The 22,349-nt window shown below is 39.7% G+C and overlaps 1 protein-coding gene across 3 annotated transcripts in view; it reads right to left on the bottom strand.

The window, feature by feature from the left end:
- Nucleotides 1-22,349, bottom strand: part of heatr5a (HEAT repeat containing 5a) — an 87,961-nt gene that overhangs the window by 35,341 nt on the left and 30,271 nt on the right. For all 3 annotated transcript variants that reach the window (XM_053632102.1, XM_053632103.1, XM_053632104.1), the window contains 8 exons: nucleotides 19,987-20,139; nucleotides 19,444-19,543; nucleotides 16,740-16,849; nucleotides 10,424-10,587; nucleotides 8,100-8,263; nucleotides 7,448-7,553; nucleotides 1,879-2,069; nucleotides 110-269 (listed from right to left, as the gene is read on the bottom strand). In XM_053632102.1, the coding sequence (XP_053488077.1) occupies nucleotides 110-269; nucleotides 1,879-2,069; nucleotides 7,448-7,553; nucleotides 8,100-8,263; nucleotides 10,424-10,587; nucleotides 16,740-16,849; nucleotides 19,444-19,543; nucleotides 19,987-20,139 (1,148 nt within the window). The remainder of the gene's footprint in view (nucleotides 1-109; nucleotides 270-1,878; nucleotides 2,070-7,447; nucleotides 7,554-8,099; nucleotides 8,264-10,423; nucleotides 10,588-16,739; nucleotides 16,850-19,443; nucleotides 19,544-19,986; nucleotides 20,140-22,349) is intronic.

Raw genomic sequence — 22,349 nt, 5'->3', positions numbered from 1 at the left:
ATATGCAAAAGGGCACTTCTGAATACAAACTGCCAGCCCAAGACATCTTAAAAGGAAAAACACTAATAAATAAAAATTCTATCAGACTAAATATGGAGGTCTGTCTCACCTGGACCTCTGGTGAGCTGCTGTCCTGTGAGAGTGTGAAAAGAACCCCCACACAAGCACTGAGGTGTTTGGCTGAACTAAGGCCTCCCTGGTAGCGATAGAGTGCCCCCAGCAACAGGGCATGTCCGGTCCGCAAGACAGCCTCCCTTGCTGCCTTCAGTCTGAAGAAATAAACATCTTACCATTAAATGGCTTCTTTACTGGTCCAGAAATCTAACAAATATGGGTATATAGATTTTCATTAGTCATAAAGATAATTTTTAAAACTCTAATGTACAAAAGGCAACTGGAGTATCATCTGAGAATTCAAGATACCCTTAGACTAGTTGGAAAATGTCATTATTTCAATATTGTAAATATGAGATTATCACAAGTTCTCTCACTATGACTTACTACTCTACAAGACTGTTAGCAATGTAGAAGGCTGAAAAACATCCTAAATGGTGCACAAGCACAAGTACAGTATGAACGTGCATTTATTCTATATTCATAGAGAAATATTACATAGAAACCTAATATATGCATGCTGTTACATGCAGAGGTGCAAATATACACATTGAAAATACACCTTTTCAAGGAAATATAATCTCAAAGAAAAAGAGTAACAGAAACAAAGTAGGACAAAATACCTTTTCAAACCAATTTTAAATTTTAAATATGTTAAATAAAAAGTACATCAACTCTACTGATGTCTTCAAAAGTTAAAAGTGCAATAAATGGAGTGGTGATTGACATGCGATATGTTTAAATACTGAATACATTAGCTGAGCTGGTTTTACATTTTTATTTAACATTTTTTAAATGGGCAATTTCTGTTTCATTGTTTTGGCTTTTTCAGTTCTATCAGATTCTGCATACAGCCAAGGAATGGGGGTTTTAGAAAAATATGTCCGACTTGCCAAGTCGTAACGAGGATCAACTACTGACCATTTTAATGGGTATTATATCCTTGGCTAGGTAAACTATTACAGCACCAGTGATGTCTTTCCAGCACTTACTTGTTTTCTCATAAGGAGTGCTTTTTCAAACAAATTTGTTTAGTTCAGCACTGTTTATATTTATAACCAATGTTAATTTTAAGGTGTTGCTAAACAAGGAGGAGGAATAATCTAAGGAACTGCCTACTCTTGGTTATTATTTGTTTGTTTGTGTATCTGGCCAGGAGTGCGCAAGCTGAAGTAACAAATAAAGTAAAGTCTGGTTCAAAAACAACTTGGGATGCTCTGAGCGTTTTTCAGCGCAACTGACAAAATGTGTCACGATAGTATCCCGATACACACAATCTCTCTTTTTTAATCATTTTAATCATTCACTATCTATGTTCATTATACTGCCCACCCCAAGTTACATGTAACATTTACAGAATATGACTTATGCCCTTATCTGGAGCAACATACAGAAGCACTTTGCTATTTCCATCAAATGCTAGTACAAATAAGACAGTGTCTGAGAACACAATCATGCCAAAACCCTGTGAGAAAGGAGTTAGTACAGCATCAACACAAGGGATCCCTTTTTTTGTTAATTAAATTTGTGCTCATTTAAGTGGTTGGTGAAGAGACAGGTCTTCAGTTAAGACCACTTGTGACTTGCTGTTCAGACAGCAAGGTGAAGATCATTCCACCACCTGGAAGCTAGTACAGAGAAGAGTCTTGATGCATGTCTTCCTTGTATCTTTAGAGATTCTGAGAAGTCGAGCTGTTCTAGAGATTTGAAGAAAATGGTACATTGAGAAATGTAACAAGAACCTGAGTATTCCACAACACTCACTTATCAAAGCTCATCAGGCTGAGGGAGACTGTTACACTGTGGTCACTGAGAACCTGTGCGAATCGGGCGAAACCCTCAGCAGCTACACAGCGAAGTAGAGGGTTAGAGCTCTCCAGCGCTCCCAATAGGATAGAGAGTGCGGGCTTCTGCACCTCCTCTGGACCAAGTGTTACATGACCCAATGCCAAACACTGGAGAGAGACAGACAAACAGTTTACATACACTAGCAAGGTAAAAGTAATAATGTATCACAATATCTAACCAAATTCTGACCTACAAGCACAACTACAGTGGAAATAAAAAGTTTACACACCCCAGTTGAAATGGCAGGTTTTATGATGTAAAAAATAAAACAAAAATAAATGTCAGATATTTTTCTATATTTAATGTGATATAGCAACCAACAAAATTCAAGTTAAAAAAATAGAAACATTTATGGAAAAAAAGAAAAAGCTTACAATAACCTGATTGTATAGGTGTGCACGCCCTTCTATAATGGGGCATGTGAATGTGCTTAGAATCAATCAAATCACATTCAAACTCATGTTCAAAAGTAATTATCATACACCTGTCTTCAATGAAGTGATTCTGATTAACCCCAAATATTAACCCCAAAAGATACTTGACACACTCTTGTTTTCATCCCACTGCTGAAGCAGTGTCTGTAAAGAGCTTACAAAGCATGTACAGGATTTTATTGTCAAAAGATATCAACCAGGAGAGGGGTATAAAAGAATTTACAAAACACTACATGTAGCATGGAACACTGGGAAAGTGAAGAAAATGTGCAAGACAGTGATATTACCAAGAACAAGAGATCCCTCTGAAACTGATGAAACTACAAAACTTAAAGTCAAAATAAATAAATACATCATAAAAGCTTCCAAGAGACCTAGAGGAACATTAAAGGTGCCATTAAAGGTGGGTGATGGGATAGGGTGGCTGGACAGAAGCTAAAACATACATATTTTGGCAAAACATACTGTGATGGCAGGCACCACACACCAAAACCACCACATGTACCTCACGATGGTGCTGAATGGATAGCGCCCATACAGCTCTGGTGCTGTGGATGGCAGAGAAGCACATGGCTCAGGGGCGGAGTGCAGGAGTAAAGCATGGCTGGCGCTCACTAATCCCCGCAGCTGCTCACCCTCCTTGAATCAACTGGAGAGTATAAAAGGATGGTGTCGACCAGGAGAACTTGGCTGCAAGCGTAGTATTAATGCTGACTCTCTTATAGGTTTTGTTCACAGATTCAGAAGACAACAACACTCTCCATCTGCTGCCATACCAAGGTGGGGTGGGGCTTGACTCGAGCCACCCCATAGAGCTCCTAGTTTCTTCCTGCTGTGCTCTGCCTCTGGCCTGTGCTTCTCCATTTGGCCCTTGTCTGACCACAGTGCTGCCACCTCCAATAAAGATGCCCACAGCCCAGTGACAACACCAGCCTCCCAGTCATTTCCTCCTCACTCCCCTCTGCCTTTCCCACAACTTGTAAACAAAAGGAGCCCTGCTGAGGGTTACTAACTTCCGTCTCTGTCTCGGAGTATCTGTGTTCTGATTGCTGCTGCACTGGTGGAGAAGGTGGACATGAACAGAGACGCTGACCAGACCCTCCGCATGGACCCAATGCTCCAAACACCTACTTGAACCCAACCTGCAACAGCAGAAAGTCACACAGGAGCTGGCACGAGGGCTCAGCCTAGTCACAGAACGTAGCTTGGGGTGGCGGCAGCAACCCCCTTCCGTGATCCCTGCTAGGACCCTCACAGTCGCTTTACCAAATTGATGATGATGACATCGAGGCCTATTTGCACATATTTCAATGGATTGCTAACTGTACAAGATGGCCAAAATGAGAATTGGCCCAGGTAATAGTGGCTCTTTTATCTGGAGAGGCATATTATGCACTCACGCCCACCAAGTCCATGAACTATGATAAGGTGAAGGCAGACCTCCTGGCACGCTGCGACCTGTCTCCCACCGATGCGGCAGCAGAGTTCCACAAATGGGGCTACAAGTCAGGGGGCTCACCCCAGAAACAAAATGGACACCCTTCTGCATACTACCAAAAGGTGACAGCTGGCGAGGTAACTGAGCAGGTAGCAATGGACAAGTTTGTCAGGTTGCTACCAGACGAGGAGTGCAAAGCAGTCCGCATGCAATCCTCCAACATCCCCAAAAATAATGGTTAAAAAAATGACCTTGGATACTGAGCTGGGTGTGCAGTCCACACACACACACACTCACCATCAGTCTCAGGCTGGAAGGCCCACCTGTACTTACTAGATTTACAGAGCACAATTGCCTTGGCCCACTCCACAGTCCTACCCTGGGCTATTCAGACATGCAGGAGCCTGGCAGTTTCAAGCATGCACAGGTGGGGGTCTAGGTGGGAAACCATAAAAGTGAGTGCACCTGCCCGCCCCCCCCCCCACCCACATCCTGCTCCCAATCATGAGACAATACATGGAGGATCCCCCATCATGAGAAAACACATGGAGGAAGTTCAAGCAAATAACAACAAATATATTATCAGCCCGCCCAACCATGTGAGTTCCAGCCTAGAATCTGGATGCACCTTCTGTTACATATATAATAAATAACATCTGCAACAGCTAGGTAAGTGAAAATACACCCAGCTATATCATGTTCACTTGATTAAAACAATAAAATGAAGCTGTCCCTGTGCTCTCAGCTTTTGCTGTTGTCTCCCCAGAACCACTCAGGCATGTGCTGGTACAAAAGAGGGAAGACCTATCCACCTCACAGTGGCAAGATCTGGGGGAATTGCTGGACCAGATTGTGGACATGTTCTTGAAGGGGCCAGGGCTCACACAACTGATAAAACAAGACATTAAGAGTGGCGATTCAGCAATGGCGATACCCAGTCCCAGAGGCCCGCTGCAAGGCTATTGAGGAGGAAGTGGGCAAGATGCTATGGAATTGGATCGAATTATTGAAGAATCCACAAGCCCCTGGTTCAGCCTCACTGTAGTGGTACCCAAGCCCAACGTAAGCCTAAAGGTCTGCAATGACTTCTGAAAATTAAATGGTAAATGATCTGCACTTATATAGCGCTTTTTTAACTTTAGAGGTTCTACAAAGTGCATTACACTGTGTCTCATTCACCCATTCATACACACACTCTCACATCAATGGTAGCAGAGCTGCCGTGCAAGGCGCTAGCTTGCCATTGGGAGCAACTTTCCCAAGGACACTTCGGCACGCGGAGTCACGTGGGCCGGGAATCAAACTGTCAACCCTACGAAAGTGGACAATCCGCTCTAGCACCTGAGCCAAAGCCGCCAGAAATAACTAAGTATGAGTTTGACAGCTACCCCCTTCCTCGAGTGGATGACTTGGTGGAGTGTCTGGGAAGAGCCTGCTTCATTTCCACCCTCAAACTCACAAAGGGATACTGGCAGGTGGCCCTGACTGCAGAAGCAAAGTCCAAAATTGCATTTCGCACCTCCAGTGGCCACTGGCAGTACGGGGTCTCCCCTTCAGGCTCCATGGAGCACCTGTGATATTCCAAAGTCTCATGGATCTTGTACTGCAAACACACTGACAATTTGCAGCAGCATACTTGGATGACATCATTTACTCACACATAATCAGATCACTTATTCCATTTGTGAGAAGTCTTAAGAAAGCTCTGAAGGGAGGGACTAAATGCAAACCCACTTTAGTGCCATCTGGGGCTGACTGAGGCACACTCCAGACACTAAAGCAAGTGCTCATAAGCTTGAGAGTGCTAAGGAACCCAGACCCCCCCACCCCCCCAAAAAAGTGGGCCATTGAGTACTACCTCTCAGGCAGACATTTCACCCATGGTCCATTACAATGGGTGGCAAAAGCTAAAGCTAAACCAATGCCAATGTTACCCAGTGGTTTCTCCCATTACAGGACTTCTTGTTCCAGGTGCAAGATCAAGCGGGGGTCCACCATGGCAATGCAGATGGTTTCTCACAAAGGCAGCACTATGATGGCAGGCCACCAGTCCACACGCTGTTCGAGCTGCTGCCACAAGGGTGTTGTGGATGGCAGCGAAGCACATGGCCCAGAGGTGGAGTCCAGGAATGAAGCACAGCTTGCCAATTCTGTGGCTGCTCACCCTCCTCAAGTCAACTGGAGAGTATAAAAGGACAGCACGGACAAAAGGAGCCCCGGGTTGTTAACCACCATCTCGGTCTTTTGTCTGCCACTGCTGCAAGGTGCTACAATACAATCAAAAATGTGGCAAAATATGTTCTGGTGTGATGAGACCAAATGCATAATTATAAAAGATACGTTTCGTGCAAAAACAAGATTCATCACCCAAAGATAACCATACCCATGGTCAAGCATGGTAGTGGCAGCATCATGCTATGGGGCTTCTTCTCTTCAGCTGGGAGAGGGGCTTTATCCAAAATAAGGGCAAACATGGATAGCCCCAAATACCAATCTACTTTTCACAATACCAGCAGGGCTCTGTTAGACAACTGAAAATGAAGAAAATTTTCACCTTTCAGCATGATAACAACCCAAAGCAAAATCCAATAAAAAACCTGTGGAAAGGCTAGAAGAGGGCTGTGCACAGGAGATCCTCATGCAATTTGATAGATATGGAACATTTTGCAAGAAGTATTTTTGTAAGAGTAATAAAATAACTAAATCAAAATGTACCAAGTTGGTAGACTCTTACCCAAAAAGACCGAGTGCTGTATTACAAACAAAAGTTGCTTTAACAAAGAATTGGTGATGTGCTCACTTATGCAACAAGATGATTGTAAAGTTGTTTCCCTAAAACATTTCTATTTGTACTTCACTTGGATTTTGTGGAGTTTGCGGCTCTTTGTTGCTATAACACCCTCCAATCTACTGGGAAGGCTTTTTACTAGATTTTGGAATGCTGCTGTGGGGTTTTGGCCATTCAGCCGCAAGAGCATTAATTCGGTCAGGCACTGATGTTGGGCGAGGAGGCCTGATGTGCAGTCGCTGCTCCAATTTATCCCAAAGGTATTCAGTGGGGTTGAGGTCAGGGCTCTGTGCAGGCCACTTGAGCGCTTCAGTACCAACAATGTCTTTATGGACTTCGCTTTGTGCTTAGGGGCATTGCTGGTTCAGGTTTGGAGTAGATCCCTTAGTTCCAGTGTAGGGAAATCATAATGGTACAGCATACAAAGACATTATAGATAATCCTGTGCCTCCAACTTTGTGGTACAAGTTTGGGGAAGGCGCACGTACCTTTGGCCAAATAGTGCATCTACAGAATGACAGTTAATCCAGTATAGAGATGACATTAAGTGGACATGTACATTGCACTAAGGGACAAATCAGATATTGAGCAAATGCAACTTTGTCTTGTGCATAATTAAGTTTTGCCTCACAATTTTTCACCAATGTCTAAAAATCTGGACATCAAATGTAACGAAGTTCAACAAAATAGCACATCGACATTGATGTAGCATTTCAGGAATATAACCCAAAAAAAGATAAAATAATGAAAACAACACGAAAAGAATGGAGTATATAGAGTGTGAAATGAAATCCAGGAGGTGTTCCATGTTGGTTGTCTGTTTACCTTCAGACTGTTGCAAAAAGCAGCTGTTACATGGATTTGGACCATCTGTTGCCGTGTGCCCTTCAGCTGCTTCACACACTCACAGAACTGATCCAAGATTTGAACTCTGAGATTGGAGATGGATACAAAGTGCTATTGGAGCACAACGGTCTCACACACAAGCAAAAACTACTCCCAGCCTGAACGTTCACCAAAATTAATAAATCTCCATTGCAATAAAATATAAACTGGGTGTCAGTGATCAGGTCCCTGGAATTAAAACCAAATGTTTCTTTTTAAACCTATTTGACAAATTTGACTCTTTTATTAATCTTCAATGTCTTTCAGCTAATAATATTTACATAAAACAACGAGGGTTATCCAGTCTGAAAGTAACCACCACTTGCAGCAGTTTCAAACAGAAGCACATGACTCTACTAAAATGCTTAGGATAACTTTAATTAGCTAAATTTGGCTTGCCTTAGGGGACTATTGAACCAGTTCACTGCAGATTATCTGTCTTAATATAAGTGCAAACTCTGGGCATTAAGCCATAGATCTAACAAGAGTACAAATATGCCAAGTAGGACATGCAACCACAGATAACAAAATCAAGGAAATTCAGTCAGCTTAATTTATTTTCAGGAAACATGAAATGGTGGTTTTACTTCACCTCTGATGGACTGCCAAATGGAAAAAAATTACTCCAAATAGCTGGACTGACTGAATGGTGAGAGCATCAGCTGGGGGAAGGGGTGTGGGTGCCTCCTGAGATTTCTCACATATGGTGAAAGGGTCATACTCTAATGTTCCTTCTCCCATCCTGCCTCCACGTAGCTGTGGAAGAACACACAATTAAACTGTAACTTGAGGTATAAGAACGATAAGCGTAAACAGTCTTTAGTACATCATAATACACATTCAATGAATATAGTTACAGGTATTAAGTATAAAAATTATTAAATCTCTTTAATAATTGTAATAATAAAACTCTTAAAATTATTAAATCTCTTCCATTTTGTGAGACTACCGTCTTGTCTTCTTTTTTTCTATTGGCTCACAAAACCAAAGCTCATGAATTCTCAGGTCAAAATTCACCTAAGGTCAGCCCAAAGCAAAAGCAACCACTACAAGAGGAAAATGTGCGTCTTTCCTTTCTGCTTGTGAACTGCCTTTTCTAACAGTCAAATTTTATTTGGTCTAAAAAATAGATAAGCATAGTAATGGATCAAAAATTAGAAATGCAATGGCTAGGCCATTGTTGCTGGCACCTGTGAAACAATATAAACACAATTTTAGCCAAAACTAATTTTAGTTCTTTAAAAATTAATGCCACACTAAAAACTGCAAAATCCTGTAGCTTATTTCAAATGACATTCTGCACCTTTGTGCTGCATGACTATGTGAAAACATTATAATCAGTCTAGCAGGAAGTTAATTTTACATCCCTATCCGCAAAAAAGTCTACTAGCAAGCAAAATCTACCAAAGGCAACTAAGGTGCACATACACACAAAGAACACTATACAAATACTGGGTAGGGCCTCCCTTTGCTCTCAAAACAGCCTGAAACTCCTGTAGATTTGTCAGGTGCACTTTCATGCTGTGTATCTCCCGTTCCACAACATCCCAAAGTTGTTTTATTGGATTCAGATCCAGTGACTGGGAAGGCCACCGAAGAACACTGAACTCATAGGCATGTTCATGAAACCAGTTTGAGACGACTTTTGCTTTGTGACATGGTGCATTATCATAGCCATTAGAAGAAGATAAATTGTGGCCATTGAAGGGATGCACTTGGTCAGCAACAATACTCAAATAGGCTGTGGCATTCAAGCGATGACTGATTAGTATTAACGGACCAAGAACACTCCCCACACCATAACACCAATGCCACGAGCCTGGACTGTTGACACAAGGAAGGTTGGGTCCATGGATTCATGCTGTTGGTGCCAAATTCTGAGTCTACCGTCTGCGTTCCTGAGCAGAAATTGAGATTCATCAGACCAGGCTATGTTTTTTTCCCGCCAGTCTTCAACTGCCCAGTTGTGCCCACGGAAGCCTCAGCTTTCTGTTATTGGCTGACAGAAGTGGAACCCAACGTGGTCTTCTGCTGTTGTAACCCATCCACCTCAAGGTTCAATGTGTTGTGCATTCAAAGATGCTTTTCTGTTTATCACAATTACATATCTGCATGATTTTATGCACTGCACTGCTACCACACTGTTGGCTTTTTCAGTAATTTGTTCTATAGTAGCTCTTCTGTGGGATCGGACCAGACAGGCTAGCCTTCACTCCAAACGTGTAGCATTGAACCTTGGCCATTCATGACCCTGTCGCCGGTTCAATGATTTTTGTTCAATTGTGACAATTGCCCTCGTCAAAGTCGCTCAGATTCTCGTACTTATCATCTTTTCTTAGGATGCTGTTCCAGGCTTTTATTTATTTATTTATTTATTTTTTAGTTGTTTCTGGCAAATTCTGGTGTTCCTGTTTTTGAGGCCTACAAATGGTTTACATCTTGTGCTTAACCCTCTGTATTTACTCTGGTCTTCTCTTGTTTGTTGACGGACACAGATTCTCCTACCTCCTACAGAGTGTTCTTGATCTGGCCAACTGTTGTGAAGGGGTTTTTCTTCAACAGTTAAAGAATTCTTCTGTCATCTACCACAGTTACCATGGTCCTTATGTCATTTTGGTGTCCCTGAGCTTACCAGTGTGTTCTGTCTTTTTAGGAGTGTACCAAAGTTGATTTACTTAAACCTGTAATTTGAGCTCATATTCATAATTTAATTCCAATATATTGTGGTAGACCCACACACAAACAAAATTCATATAATAATATGTAATCATACACACAATATAAGTAATGTGCATAGTGCAGGTGTATTCCAAGACTGGGATTGTAGAACACTAATCTAAATTAATGGGGAATCATTAATATGAAATGTATAATGATTGTTATAATGCTTGACAATGCTATTGGTCAGAGGCGGACCTGCTCCTCGATGTAGTGTTGGTCCATGTCAGGCAGAGCCGGACTCAGCAAAGAAAGGTCTGGTCCGTGGCACAGCGGCCGCAGCAGGCTGTCCTCAGCACACGTTGTGTTCTCTGGATCCGTGAGATCATTCACCAGTTGTTTCAACACAGTGTCAAAACTCTCTGTTCCAACAAACCCCAAAAAACGTTGTATATGGCAATTACTACCAGAGATATAAAAACATCACAGTCTGCAAAAATAACTTACATTTTGTTTTTGCCCACTTACCCTGCATTAATACCCTGACAACACCTCCATACCTCCACAGTCACCAATCAATTTATGACTTCTTATTATGTTTGATGCTGTCACATACCCTCTTCTGGCCTTAAAGTGGCAATGTATGAAATGGACACAACAAGATTTTATTGCCTATAATAATAAGATGAAATGGACAATCAGTTGAAAAGCTTGTCTTACAACAGAAATATGCCTATAGTTACCAGGCTTGGGGAGGAACGGAATACATGTAGCAGTGTTACGTAATCAGGATACAAAAAACTGCTAACTGTTATCCGTTACAGCAGATGTTCTCAACCTTTTGTAACTAAAGCCCCTCTAAGCCTCCACTATCATGTGGCATGCCCCCCCCCCACCCCATATTGGAGGAGACCTGGTATACTGATTATCTATTCTTTATAAAAATCTATCAATATATAACCTAATCTATAATCTGTTTTTGATATAGATTTATTTTTGTACTTTTTTTAAAATAACTTTTTTGACTTTTATAAAACTATATAACAGACAGGTATGGAACATGAATTATCAATAATGTTTCTGAACACTATAACTACTTTGAACAAGAGAACTAGGCTGTAATAACGTGGACTATTTTACATGTAAAACATATTGCATTCCATTCGTGGTGCATTCTAAAAACATTTGCATACGGATTATGTAAATTGTTATCCATGACATCGTTAAATCAATCAGCTGCCGTGCGATCAACGGGATGTGCTGCTCCGGCTCTCAGCCACTCACTGAACAGAGCAGATGCAGAGAGAGGTGAGAGTGCAGCGGGAAACTAAGACCTCGCGCTTGCAGGACAGTACTGGCGACATTTGGAAAGTTACTAAGGTTTGTCCAAAAAGTCGCTAGCTTTGTCACTAGATGCTTTTTTTGCAACAAAAAAAAAAGTCGCTAAAGGGGTCTGAAAAGTAGTGATGGAAAGTTCGGATCATTTCACTGACTCGGATCTTTGAATCTCATTCAGCAAAATGAACAAATATTTTCGAGTTATTTTGTTCATTTCAGCGGAATATAATTAAAATGTTGCATGTTAATTCCCCAACACATCTAGTACTTACACAAACGTTGATCACATTTGGAATAAAAAATAAACTATAGGCTAATGCAGCCAAGGCAGAATTATGAGAAACAGAAATGATTAATTAATAGCTTAGCTGGGTCTTCAGGCTATACAGTCCATTAGTTCACCTCACCTCCTGATCCGACTTGTTCTTGTCATCACATTTGACATGTCTGTTCCCCGGAAACAGAAATGATTGGTTCACCTCTCGAGTCTTCGGGTTCGAGTCGTTCGTTCATCACGTGACCGCCCCGTAGGCTAAATGCAATCTGTACTGTGGCTGTGGCGTGATGAACGACTGACTTGAACCCGAAGACTGGACAGATAAACTAATCATTTCTGTTTCCGGTATTGCATGGTGCATTGCCTATGGCCTGGTCACCAGAAGAACAAACGACTTGAACCCGAAGACTCCAGACATGAACTAATCATTTCTGTTTCCTGTACAGAACCTATGGTGATGCCGGGCGCATGCACAGTCAAAAATCAATGAATCACTCTCTCGTCACAACTCGTTGTTCCCGAGTCATATTAAAGATTCATTCAAAATTAACGAAGCGTTCATGGACGACACATCACTATTGAAAAGTCACTAAGTTGGCAACACTGGTCTGCTCTGACAGTTAGATAAAAGGCAGGCTAAGCTCCGCCTCTCCCCAGCAAAAACAAAATACAGAGGAAGAGGGAATGCGGGGTTTTTCATGTATGCACATTCTATTTGAAAAGCAATAAAATACACAGAGTACCCAAATGATACCCTGTCTGTGTTTTTTTCTTCAAAACAATTTGCGCCCCACTTCCGATCTCTCCCCCCTTGCTGAGAACCGCTGCGTAGCAGTTACATAAACAAACGAAGTAATCAGACTACAGGTACATTTTGAAAAAAAAAAGGGAATACTACCAGGATTACAATTTATTTTCCATTTAAAATCAAAGAAATTAATCTTTTGACATAACACTATATAGACAACAGAGCTGTCCTGAGTTGAAACAATGCCCATGGCCATATAAGGTAATTTTTAATTGCATGTTATCACATTGCTTCCTATTACATGGTCATTCAAATATGTGAATAATGGCAGAAGGTACACTCGTGGCATCTGATATCAGGGCTCTATGCTAACAATTTCTTTTAGGAGCACTTTTGTTCCTAAGTACAAAAATTTAGTAGCAGAGTCAAAAATTTCGGAGCATGGTTGAAGTTTTTTTTGTTGTTGTTGATTTAAAAAAATATATATTTTTTTTTAGAGATGGTAACGTTAATGTGCCACAATATAACGCACATGTAGCCATGAGAAAACTTGAGCTTGACAATTATGACAGAATTTATGAACATAGTGTGAGCCATGACAAATTAATTTACCTTCTGATAAAAAAAATATATATATATTTTCAGTTAATTTTACAGGCTGTATCCACCTTGCAGACAAATACAAAAAAGCTCAATGTTCAGTCTTTGAAGTCTGCTTCTCTTAAATATATTTAAAGCTACACTATTAGACGTTTCCCACTGTCATGGTTCTGGGTTGGAGCCGGTTCTTGAACTGCTCTGCGTATATTGTGTATATATCTGAATAATCTCATATAGGATGTGATTGGGTGAGTTCATTTACCCATCAGATGCAAAGTGCTTTATTTTAATGGTGTTCATTAGGGATGCACCGATCAGGATTTTTACAGCCAATACCGGTTTCTCGTCATTTTGATCGACCAATAACGATCCATATACCAATATTTTTTTGTTTAAGCTTTAATCAGGAGGTCTGTCAAACAGTTAAATGTAAACTCTCTGTTTATGGTCACTGTTAAGTGAATTAAAATAATAGCAATGAGAAATACTGTTGGTGTTGATAAACACGCATAAAATATTTGTTTTTTTAAATATCTTAAACAATAAAGAGTCCTAATTAAAAGTAGACTAACACAAGCATGATCCATATTAGGAAAAAGGCTAATAGCCTTCTAAAGAGATAGCCTACTAAGCTTAATGTCAAATTGATATTAAGTGCAACCCATAGTAATTAAACATTATTTCTTTTCTCATTTTATTTATATTTTATGAATTTATTATAAATATCTATTTTTATATTAAATGATTTATTTATAACTAAGCACATTTTCTGTCTTTACATTTTAGTAGTTTTTATTTTTGTTTGTTTATCAGTTTTTCCTTTTAGATCAGTTTTCCCAGTACAGTGTTGCCATGTCTGTTGATAATATTGTTTATTTGGGGAATTAAATCAGAACATGGGAACTGGAGTTGACTTTTCTGGTGATATCTGGCAACCCTGAGTTTAAATGAAGTGAATGCGATGTCTATTAGAGTTGGTGAAGGAGTGAAGGGAGAGCTGCAGTGTACTGTATGTTTACAGACTGAACAGTTGCTACTCTTGATTATGATTAGAGAGGAATTATTTAATCAAGAAGTTTGAATTACACTCACCTTGTAGTGTTAGCATTATTATTAATTTACTCTGCCCGATGCCGCTATGTCTACACGAGCAGGTCACAGTCGCAGCTTCAGGTCATTTTGCGTGATCAATAAAAGATGGCGGTTTGTGAGATCGGCGAGTTGAAGCAGATGATGTACAGTGTTACTCTTGTCATCATAATGGCTTCTTTGCAGTATTTGCACACTTGTTCGGTTGACTGAGATGATGAAAAGCAGTGCAAAAGTAACTGTTGCGCATTCTGGAGTTCCTGTAGCCTACTTTTTATTCCGATTGTATTATACAGCTCCGAACAAGTCACTTGCACCGGTCCGCCTAAATATTTTTTCACAGTCGCAAAATGCACTTTTCAGTCATAAATGTGAGTGAAATGGTCGCACTGTAGAGCACTGGATATTTTATTTTATTCCATGGACATTGAAAAAAATGTAGGAAATGTTTTTAAACGTGGGCAGAGTGAAACCCATTTTATTCATATATATTTATGTGATGCTAATAGTGTGTCTTTTTCATTGTATTAAAGTCTGCATTCATAGTAACATTAGTTTGAACACTATTAAGCCACACCCCAACACCCCCAAAAAAAGTTGGCCTCTTTTTGGAAATACCAGAATATGGTCACCCTAGCTTGAGTGATGTAATGTTACCCGCATCAGGGACAGGGATCTTTTATTTATTTATTTATTTTATTAAAACAAATTCAAACACTGAACATGTTTTAAGCTTAAAATTCACTCTAAAATAAAAGTATTTTAGATAGAGATGCCCCGATACTAAATTTCTCAGCTGATACCGATAACCAATTATGATATCGGTCAGTGATATCGGTCGATACCGATAACCAATACCGATAGTTCTGCCTTTTATGCCTTCTTATAAATTAATAATGATTAATTTAAAAGAATTCTGAAAGAAATGCAAATAAAAACTTTCATTCTCTCCATTTCAGCAAGTTGTTTCACAGTAACTGGTCTCATAAACAGAAAACACATTACTCAAATTAACATTAACACGTGAACTAAATTATGAAGATTAAATTAAGATTTCTTAACTTATTGAATGTTATTAATTCATATTAACATTGACTGAATTGTAAAAAAAAAAAACTCCTGTTAGTCTCAAATTCACTCATCACAAACAAAAGTATTTCTACTTCATCACTGACATCAAATGGATATGAAATATACTATTCTACATATATATTTTTCTGTCCAATATATACTTTTTTTGTCAAATCATCTTCATTTAAATCTTTCAACGGTGTACTGACCCTTCAATTCAGCGGGAGGGCGAGCGGGCAGTGGGGGGGGGGCGTGGATTGACTCAACGTCGAAACTTCTGCGTCATAAAATTTACTTCCGGTTTAAAATTTTATCAGTGAAGAGATTACAGAGCTTACAAACTGCAGTTGTCATCATTCCACACAAGAGACATCTTTACACAGAGCACGAATTCGATGTGTTTTCCCACACTCTTTTGATTGACAGGATATAATCGGCCCCTGATCATCGGATGTTTTTAAACTATCGGCCGATAGCTGATAGCAGGCAAAATAGCCTTTATCGGCCGATACATCGGTGCATCTCTAATTTTAGATCATATTGCTTTTCTCTTGACTTTATTTACATATGTGACCTTGAAGTAATCCAAAAATAATCAGATTACAGTACATTCAGTGTGATACTTGGATTACGTTACTGATTTTATGAAGTTTATGAAGTAATTTGTAACTGTAATGGAATACATTTTAAAAGTAACCCTGCCGAACCTGATAGTTATTCTGGTAATGGTATTTGTAGTGAGGAGACAGCTAGACACAGTGTTGTTCATAAACAGATCGGTGAAGAAGCAACTTTGCAAATATATATTGTGTTGCATTATCACTTGTCGCTTCTATTCTAAATTCACCACAGAAGTAGCTTCCAGTCTTTACTTTTTTTCTTTACTTTGCTTCCAGTGCAGTGAAAAACAGATTTGTCAGTAATTCACACATTTTAAATGTATCTGGTATGATATATAACTCATATTTATTTAATCCCACCAGGTTTGTAATTGTACATATCTTTATGTTAATTAGGCCAGGTGCATTAAAGTTTGGCTGTGCTCTAAACCCTGCTAGGAACTACTTTTCTCAGAAACCCGTATATAAAACAACAGCAATTACTACCATCCACCTAAACAGCTTTAAATAGTGGTGTACTTTTTAAAGGAGGTTTTAAAAATTTTTTTTCCAGCATGTAACTCTTCCTTGAACCCGGTGTTTCTCAATTTTGGTTCTGGAATATATTATGATATTTTGCCTGTTCCAAAACTGATCCAGCTAATCTGCTAAAGAACAAACTTGAATTTAGGCTGAACTGGGGGAGTTAGAGGGAAAACTCAAAATGTGTGAGGATGCATAGCACCAGGGTTAAGAAACACTACTTTTAGCAATTTTGTCATAGCTACATCACTCTGTACACTATTCAGCAGTTTATGATTTAACCAAGGACAGTTTTCATATAGAGCTTACCTTCATAGGTTTTAGGTGGCAACAGTGCAAGGACTTCATACAGTCTCATTTGGAAAACATACACAGCATTTTTTATCTGTTTCCCATAGGATTTCTTTAGAGAAGGCAACCTTTATTACAAAGAAAGAAAGAAGAAAATCGAATTTATAACACCATAGTTTTAATCAAATAATAGCCCATTAACTATTCCTTAACAGTTATTTCTGAAAAGCTAATCGGCTGATAGAGGTGTGTGTGTGTGGGTGTGTGTGTGTGTGTGTGTATATATATATATATATATATATATATATATATATATATATACACACACATATATACACACACACACACACATACATACATATACACACACACACACACACACACACAGTATCTCACAAAAGTGAGTACACCCCTCACATTTTTGTAAATATTTGATTATATCTTTTCATGTGACAACACTGAAGAAATGACACTTTGCTACAATGTAAAGTAGTGAGTGTACAGCTTGTGTAACAGTGTAAATTTGCCATCCCCTCAAAATAACTCAACACACAGCCATTAATGTCCAAACTGCTGGCAACAAAAGTGAGTACACCCCTAAGTGAAAATGTCCAAATTGGGCCCAAAGTGTCAATATTTTGTGTGGCCACCATTATTTTCCAGCACTGCCTTAACCCTCTTGGGCATGGAGTTCACCAGAGCTTCACAGGTTGCCACTGGAGTCCTCTTCCACTCCTCCATTGTGACATCACGGAGCTGGTGGGTGTTAGAGACCTTGTGCTCCTCCACCTTCCGTCTGAGGATGCCCCACAGATGCTCAATAGGGTTTAGGTCTGGAGACATGCTTGGCCAGTCCATCACCTTCACCCTCAGCTTCTTTAGCAAGGCAGTGCTCGTCTTGGAGGGGTGTTTGGGATCGTTATCATGCTGGAATACTGCCCTGCAGCCCAGTCTCTGAAGGGAGGGGATCATGCTCTGCTTCAGTATGTCACAGTACATGTTAGCATTCATGGTTCCCTCAATGAACTGTAGCTCCCCAGTGCCGGCAGCACTCATGCAGCCCCAGACCATGACACTCCCACCACCATGCTTGACTGTAGGCAAGACACACCTGTCTTTGTACTCCTCACCTGGTTGCCGCCACACACGCTTGACACCATCTGAACCAAATAAGTTTATCTTGGTCTCATCAGACGACAGGACATGGTTCCAGTAATCCATGTCCTTAGTCTGCTTGTCTTCAGCAAACTGTTTGCAGGCTTTCTTGTGCATCATGTTTAGAAGAGGCTTCCTTCTGGGATGACAGCCATGCAGACCAAGATGCAGTGTGCGGCGTATGGTCTGAGCACTGACAGGGTGACCCCCCCACCCCTTCAACCTCTGCAGCAATGCTGGCTGCACTCATACGTCTATTTCCCAAACTCAACCTCTGGATATGACGCCGAGCAAGTGCACTCAACTTCTTTGGTCGACCATGGCGAGGCCTGTTCTGAATGGAACCTGTCCTGTTAAACCACTGTATGATCTTGGCTCAGTTCAGCTCAGTGTTAGGGTCTTGGCAATCTTCTTATAGCCTAGGCCATCTTTATGTAGAGCAACATTTTTTTTTTTCAGATCCTCAGAGAGTTCTTTGCCATGAGGTGCCATGTTGAACTTCCAGTGACCAGTATGAGGGAGTGTAAGAGCGATGACACCAAATTTAACACACCTGCTCCCCATTCACACCTGAGACCTTGTAACACTAACAAGTCACATGACACCGGGGAGGGAAAATGGCTAATTGGGCCCAATTTGGACATTTTCACTTAGGGGTGTACTCACTTTTGTTGCCAGTGGTTTAGACATTAATGGCTGTGTGTTGAGTTATTTTGGGGGGACAGCAAATTTACACTGTTATACAAGCTGTACACTCACTACTTTACATTGTAGCAAAGTGTCATTTCTTCAGTGTTGTCACATTAAAAGATATAATCAAATATTTACAAAAATGTGAGGGGTGTACTCACTTTTGTGAGATACTGTATATAAATATAAGGTGCTGTCAATTTAGTCTCGACACGTTAATTTAGTGTGCTTAGCTATGGGGAGGAAAAAACGTGTTAAAGCAATTACCCAATGCAATTAATGTGCCACACCCCATCCCAGACCTGTACGTTTTCTTACATTGCATGCAGCTGCTTAGTGATGAGCATGAAGGGAACTTTTTAATTCAAAGTGCATCCAGATGGAAGCATTGACAAGATCAAAGTCACTATCTGCAATAAGGAATTTGCTTAACAGATTAATTTTTACTTTCAACAGGGACTAAATCAAGCTGAAACAGCTATGAACACTATGTTCGTCAGTGACTGACACTTGAGAAGGGGACAATACTTCAGAAATAAAGTCCATCTCTACAGTGGGTAATTATTACATTTATGATGCCGAAGGGGAAGACACCAACATGCATGCAACACCAGTCCTATTCACAAGGTGCGAAATTTTCTCGTGATAAAATGATGTCGTGAGAAAACACCTTTCTGTTATATCAAGATCTTGGGAAAACAAGAAAGAAAAATATAATAATGCATGGCCGCTTACGGCCTCCGAAGATTGCAAGCTACCAATCATCACTAGTAAATGTAGTTAGACTAATGACTTCAAGACTTATACCAAGGTGACTGTTCCAGAGTACTGTGGATTATTTTAAACAGTGATGTGTGTAAATTTATACAACACTCACAGAGTCAGCAGGGCCATAGCACATGAGAGGAGAGGCAGCAGTCGACCAATGACATCATCACTGAGGTGATCTCTGCAGTGAATCACCAGATTCTTCATTGCTAATTAGGAAAAAGCATGTCCACAGATGTCTGATTGAGTGTTAAAAAGGCAAATGACAGCAAAAATGTACAAAACACTTTTAATAGACAGTATTAAAGTCCCAATTTATTAGGTGTTGTTACTATATCATATTAATACATTCTAAAAAGGTCTTGAAAATATTAATCACAAACGTGCTTAATTTAAAAAAAAAAATCAGCTTTCATGCTTTATCATTAACATACTTTTTTAAACAAAATTCAGGAACTTTAAAAAAAAAAAAAAAAAAAAAGGTTAACATTCAAATATTCTTAAGCATAAATATTTGTACTAAAGATGATGAATGGATATGGAACTGATGCTCACTTACACACTTAGGTTTATGATTACATTTCATTCAGTGGACCTTGTACAACTGTACAAAGGTCTAGAATCCTGTAAGGTACAGTTTAAAGCCACTCACCAAACAGTGCTCCTGCACGGCCCTCCAGTGCCACCTGCCACGTAAAGGAGTCTCCACGCCTAAGTTCACTCTCCAGCTCCTTAACAGACTGAGGAAAAGCACATTTCCACAGCAGCAGCATTCTAGGAAGGTGATGCTTCACTACAGTGGGACCTAAAGAAAGGTTCTGGTGTGAATAGGGCTAGGAGATATGATAATATGATATCAATATTGTTATGTCACAATATGCTTATTTATTTGGTTTTTTTTTTGTTTTTTTATATACAGTGCTGTGAAAAATGTCTTTTGTTTTGTGTATATCTCAAATTAAATAGTTTTAGTTCCGCAAACGAAATACAACATAAAACAAAGGCAACCTGAGTAAACGCACAATACAGTTTTTATGTATTTATTTTTTATTGAAGCAAAAAAAAAAATTTATCCAACACCTATCACCCAAATGAAAAACTAATTGCCTCCCTTAAACTTAAAAACTGGTTGTGCCACCTTTAGCAGCAATAACTGCAACCAAACACTTCCAATAACTGATCAGTCTTTCAAAGTACTGTGGTAGAATTTTGGCAGATGTAACATGACCCGTCTTCCAAACAGTTCCATTCTCGACTCATCAGTCCACAGAACATTCTCCCAAAAGTTTTGAGGATCATCAAGGCGTGTCTTGGCAAAATTCAGATGAGCCTTAAATGTTCTTCTGGAACATCAGTGGTTTTCACCTCTCCACTCTTCCATGGATGAAATTTTTGCTCCGTGTCTTTCTGATAGTGGAGTCATGAACAGTGACCTTTATTGATGCAAGAAAAGCCTGTAAGTCCATTGATGTTGTCCTTGGCTCTTTTGTGACTTCCTGGATGAATTGTTGCTGTACTCTTGGAGGAATTTTGGAAGGTCTGCCACTTCTGGGAAGGTTCTCTACTGTGCTGAGTTTTTCCATTTGGAGATAATGGCTCTTGTTGTGGTTCTTTGAAGCCCCAGAGCCTTTGAAATAGTTTTGTAACCCTTCCCAGACTGATATATTTCAATCACTGTCTTCTCATCATTTCTGGAATTTCTTTCGACTTTGGTATAGTGTGTTATTGGGTAAGACCTTTTAACCAACTTCATGCTGCTGAAAAAGTTCTATTTAAGTGCTGATTTGATTGAACAGGGTTTGCAGTAATCAGGCCTGGTTGCGTCTCGTCCAGCTGAACCTCAATATGAATTCAGTTTCATAGATTTGGGGAATTAGTAACTATGGGGGCAAATACATTTTCACATAGGCCCTCTTGGTATTGGATAACTTTTTTGCTTCAATAAATAACATTGATAATAAATAACATTTAAACACTGTATTTTTGTGCTTACTCAGGTTGCCTTTGTTTTATCTTAGATTTTGTTTTCATTTGTCAAACAATTTAGTATGAGATATACACAAAAACACAAGAAATCAGGATGGGGAAAATACTTTTTCACAGTACTGTATACATAAATGTAATTACAAACTGACTGGATTTGATCTTAAAATTTGTACTTAACCTCTAAAATTGTAAAATGCAAAAAAAAAAAAAAAAATTATATATTTATGTATGCTACCCCTAGGTCAAATTATTCGTAAACATGGAATTAGCTTCCACTGTTATGCTGATGATACACAGTTGTATGTTTCAGCGAAGCCAGAGGACAGACAGAAGCTTAGTAAAGCTGAGGATTGTGTAAAGGACATTAGACATTGGATGTTAACTAACTTCCTTCTACTTAATTCTGATAAAACAGAAATACTTTTATTAGGCCCACGTGTAGCTAGAAGTAATCTTTCTGATCACATGGTTACTCTGGATGGTCTTTCTGTTTCATCATGTGCAGCAGTTAAAGACCTTGGAGTGATTATTGACTCCAGCCTATCATTTGATGCTCATGTAGATAATATTACTAGGATAGCCTTCTTTCATCTCAGAAATATTTCTAAAATAAGAAACATATTGTCACTACATGATGCGGAAATACTAGTTCATGCATTCGTCACCTCTAGATTAGATTACTGTAATGCCTTACTGTCTGGATGTTCCAGTAGGAATATAAATAAGCTCCAGTTAGTCCAGAATGCAGCTGCTAGAGTCCTAACTAGAACTAGAAGGTACGACCATATCACACCGATATTATCAATACTGCATTGGCTCCCAGTAAAATCTCGCATTAACTATAAAATACTTTTATTAACCTATAAAGCACTAAACGGTCTCGCGCCACAATATCTAAGCGACCTTTTGGTTTTATATAATCCGCCACGCCTACTTAGATCAAAAGATGCAGGCTATTTGACGGTACCTCGAATAGTGAAGGCTACAGCAGGGGGAAGAGCTTTCTCTTATAGAGCCCCACAGTTATGG

The sequence above is a fragment of the Ictalurus furcatus genome, chromosome 9, assembly GCF_023375685.1.
Source record: "Ictalurus furcatus strain D&B chromosome 9, Billie_1.0, whole genome shotgun sequence".
Taxonomy (NCBI): Eukaryota; Metazoa; Chordata; class Actinopteri; order Siluriformes; family Ictaluridae; genus Ictalurus; species Ictalurus furcatus.
The sequence above is the reverse complement of the archived record's forward strand: the minus strand, read 5'-3'. Positions and strand labels throughout refer to the sequence as shown.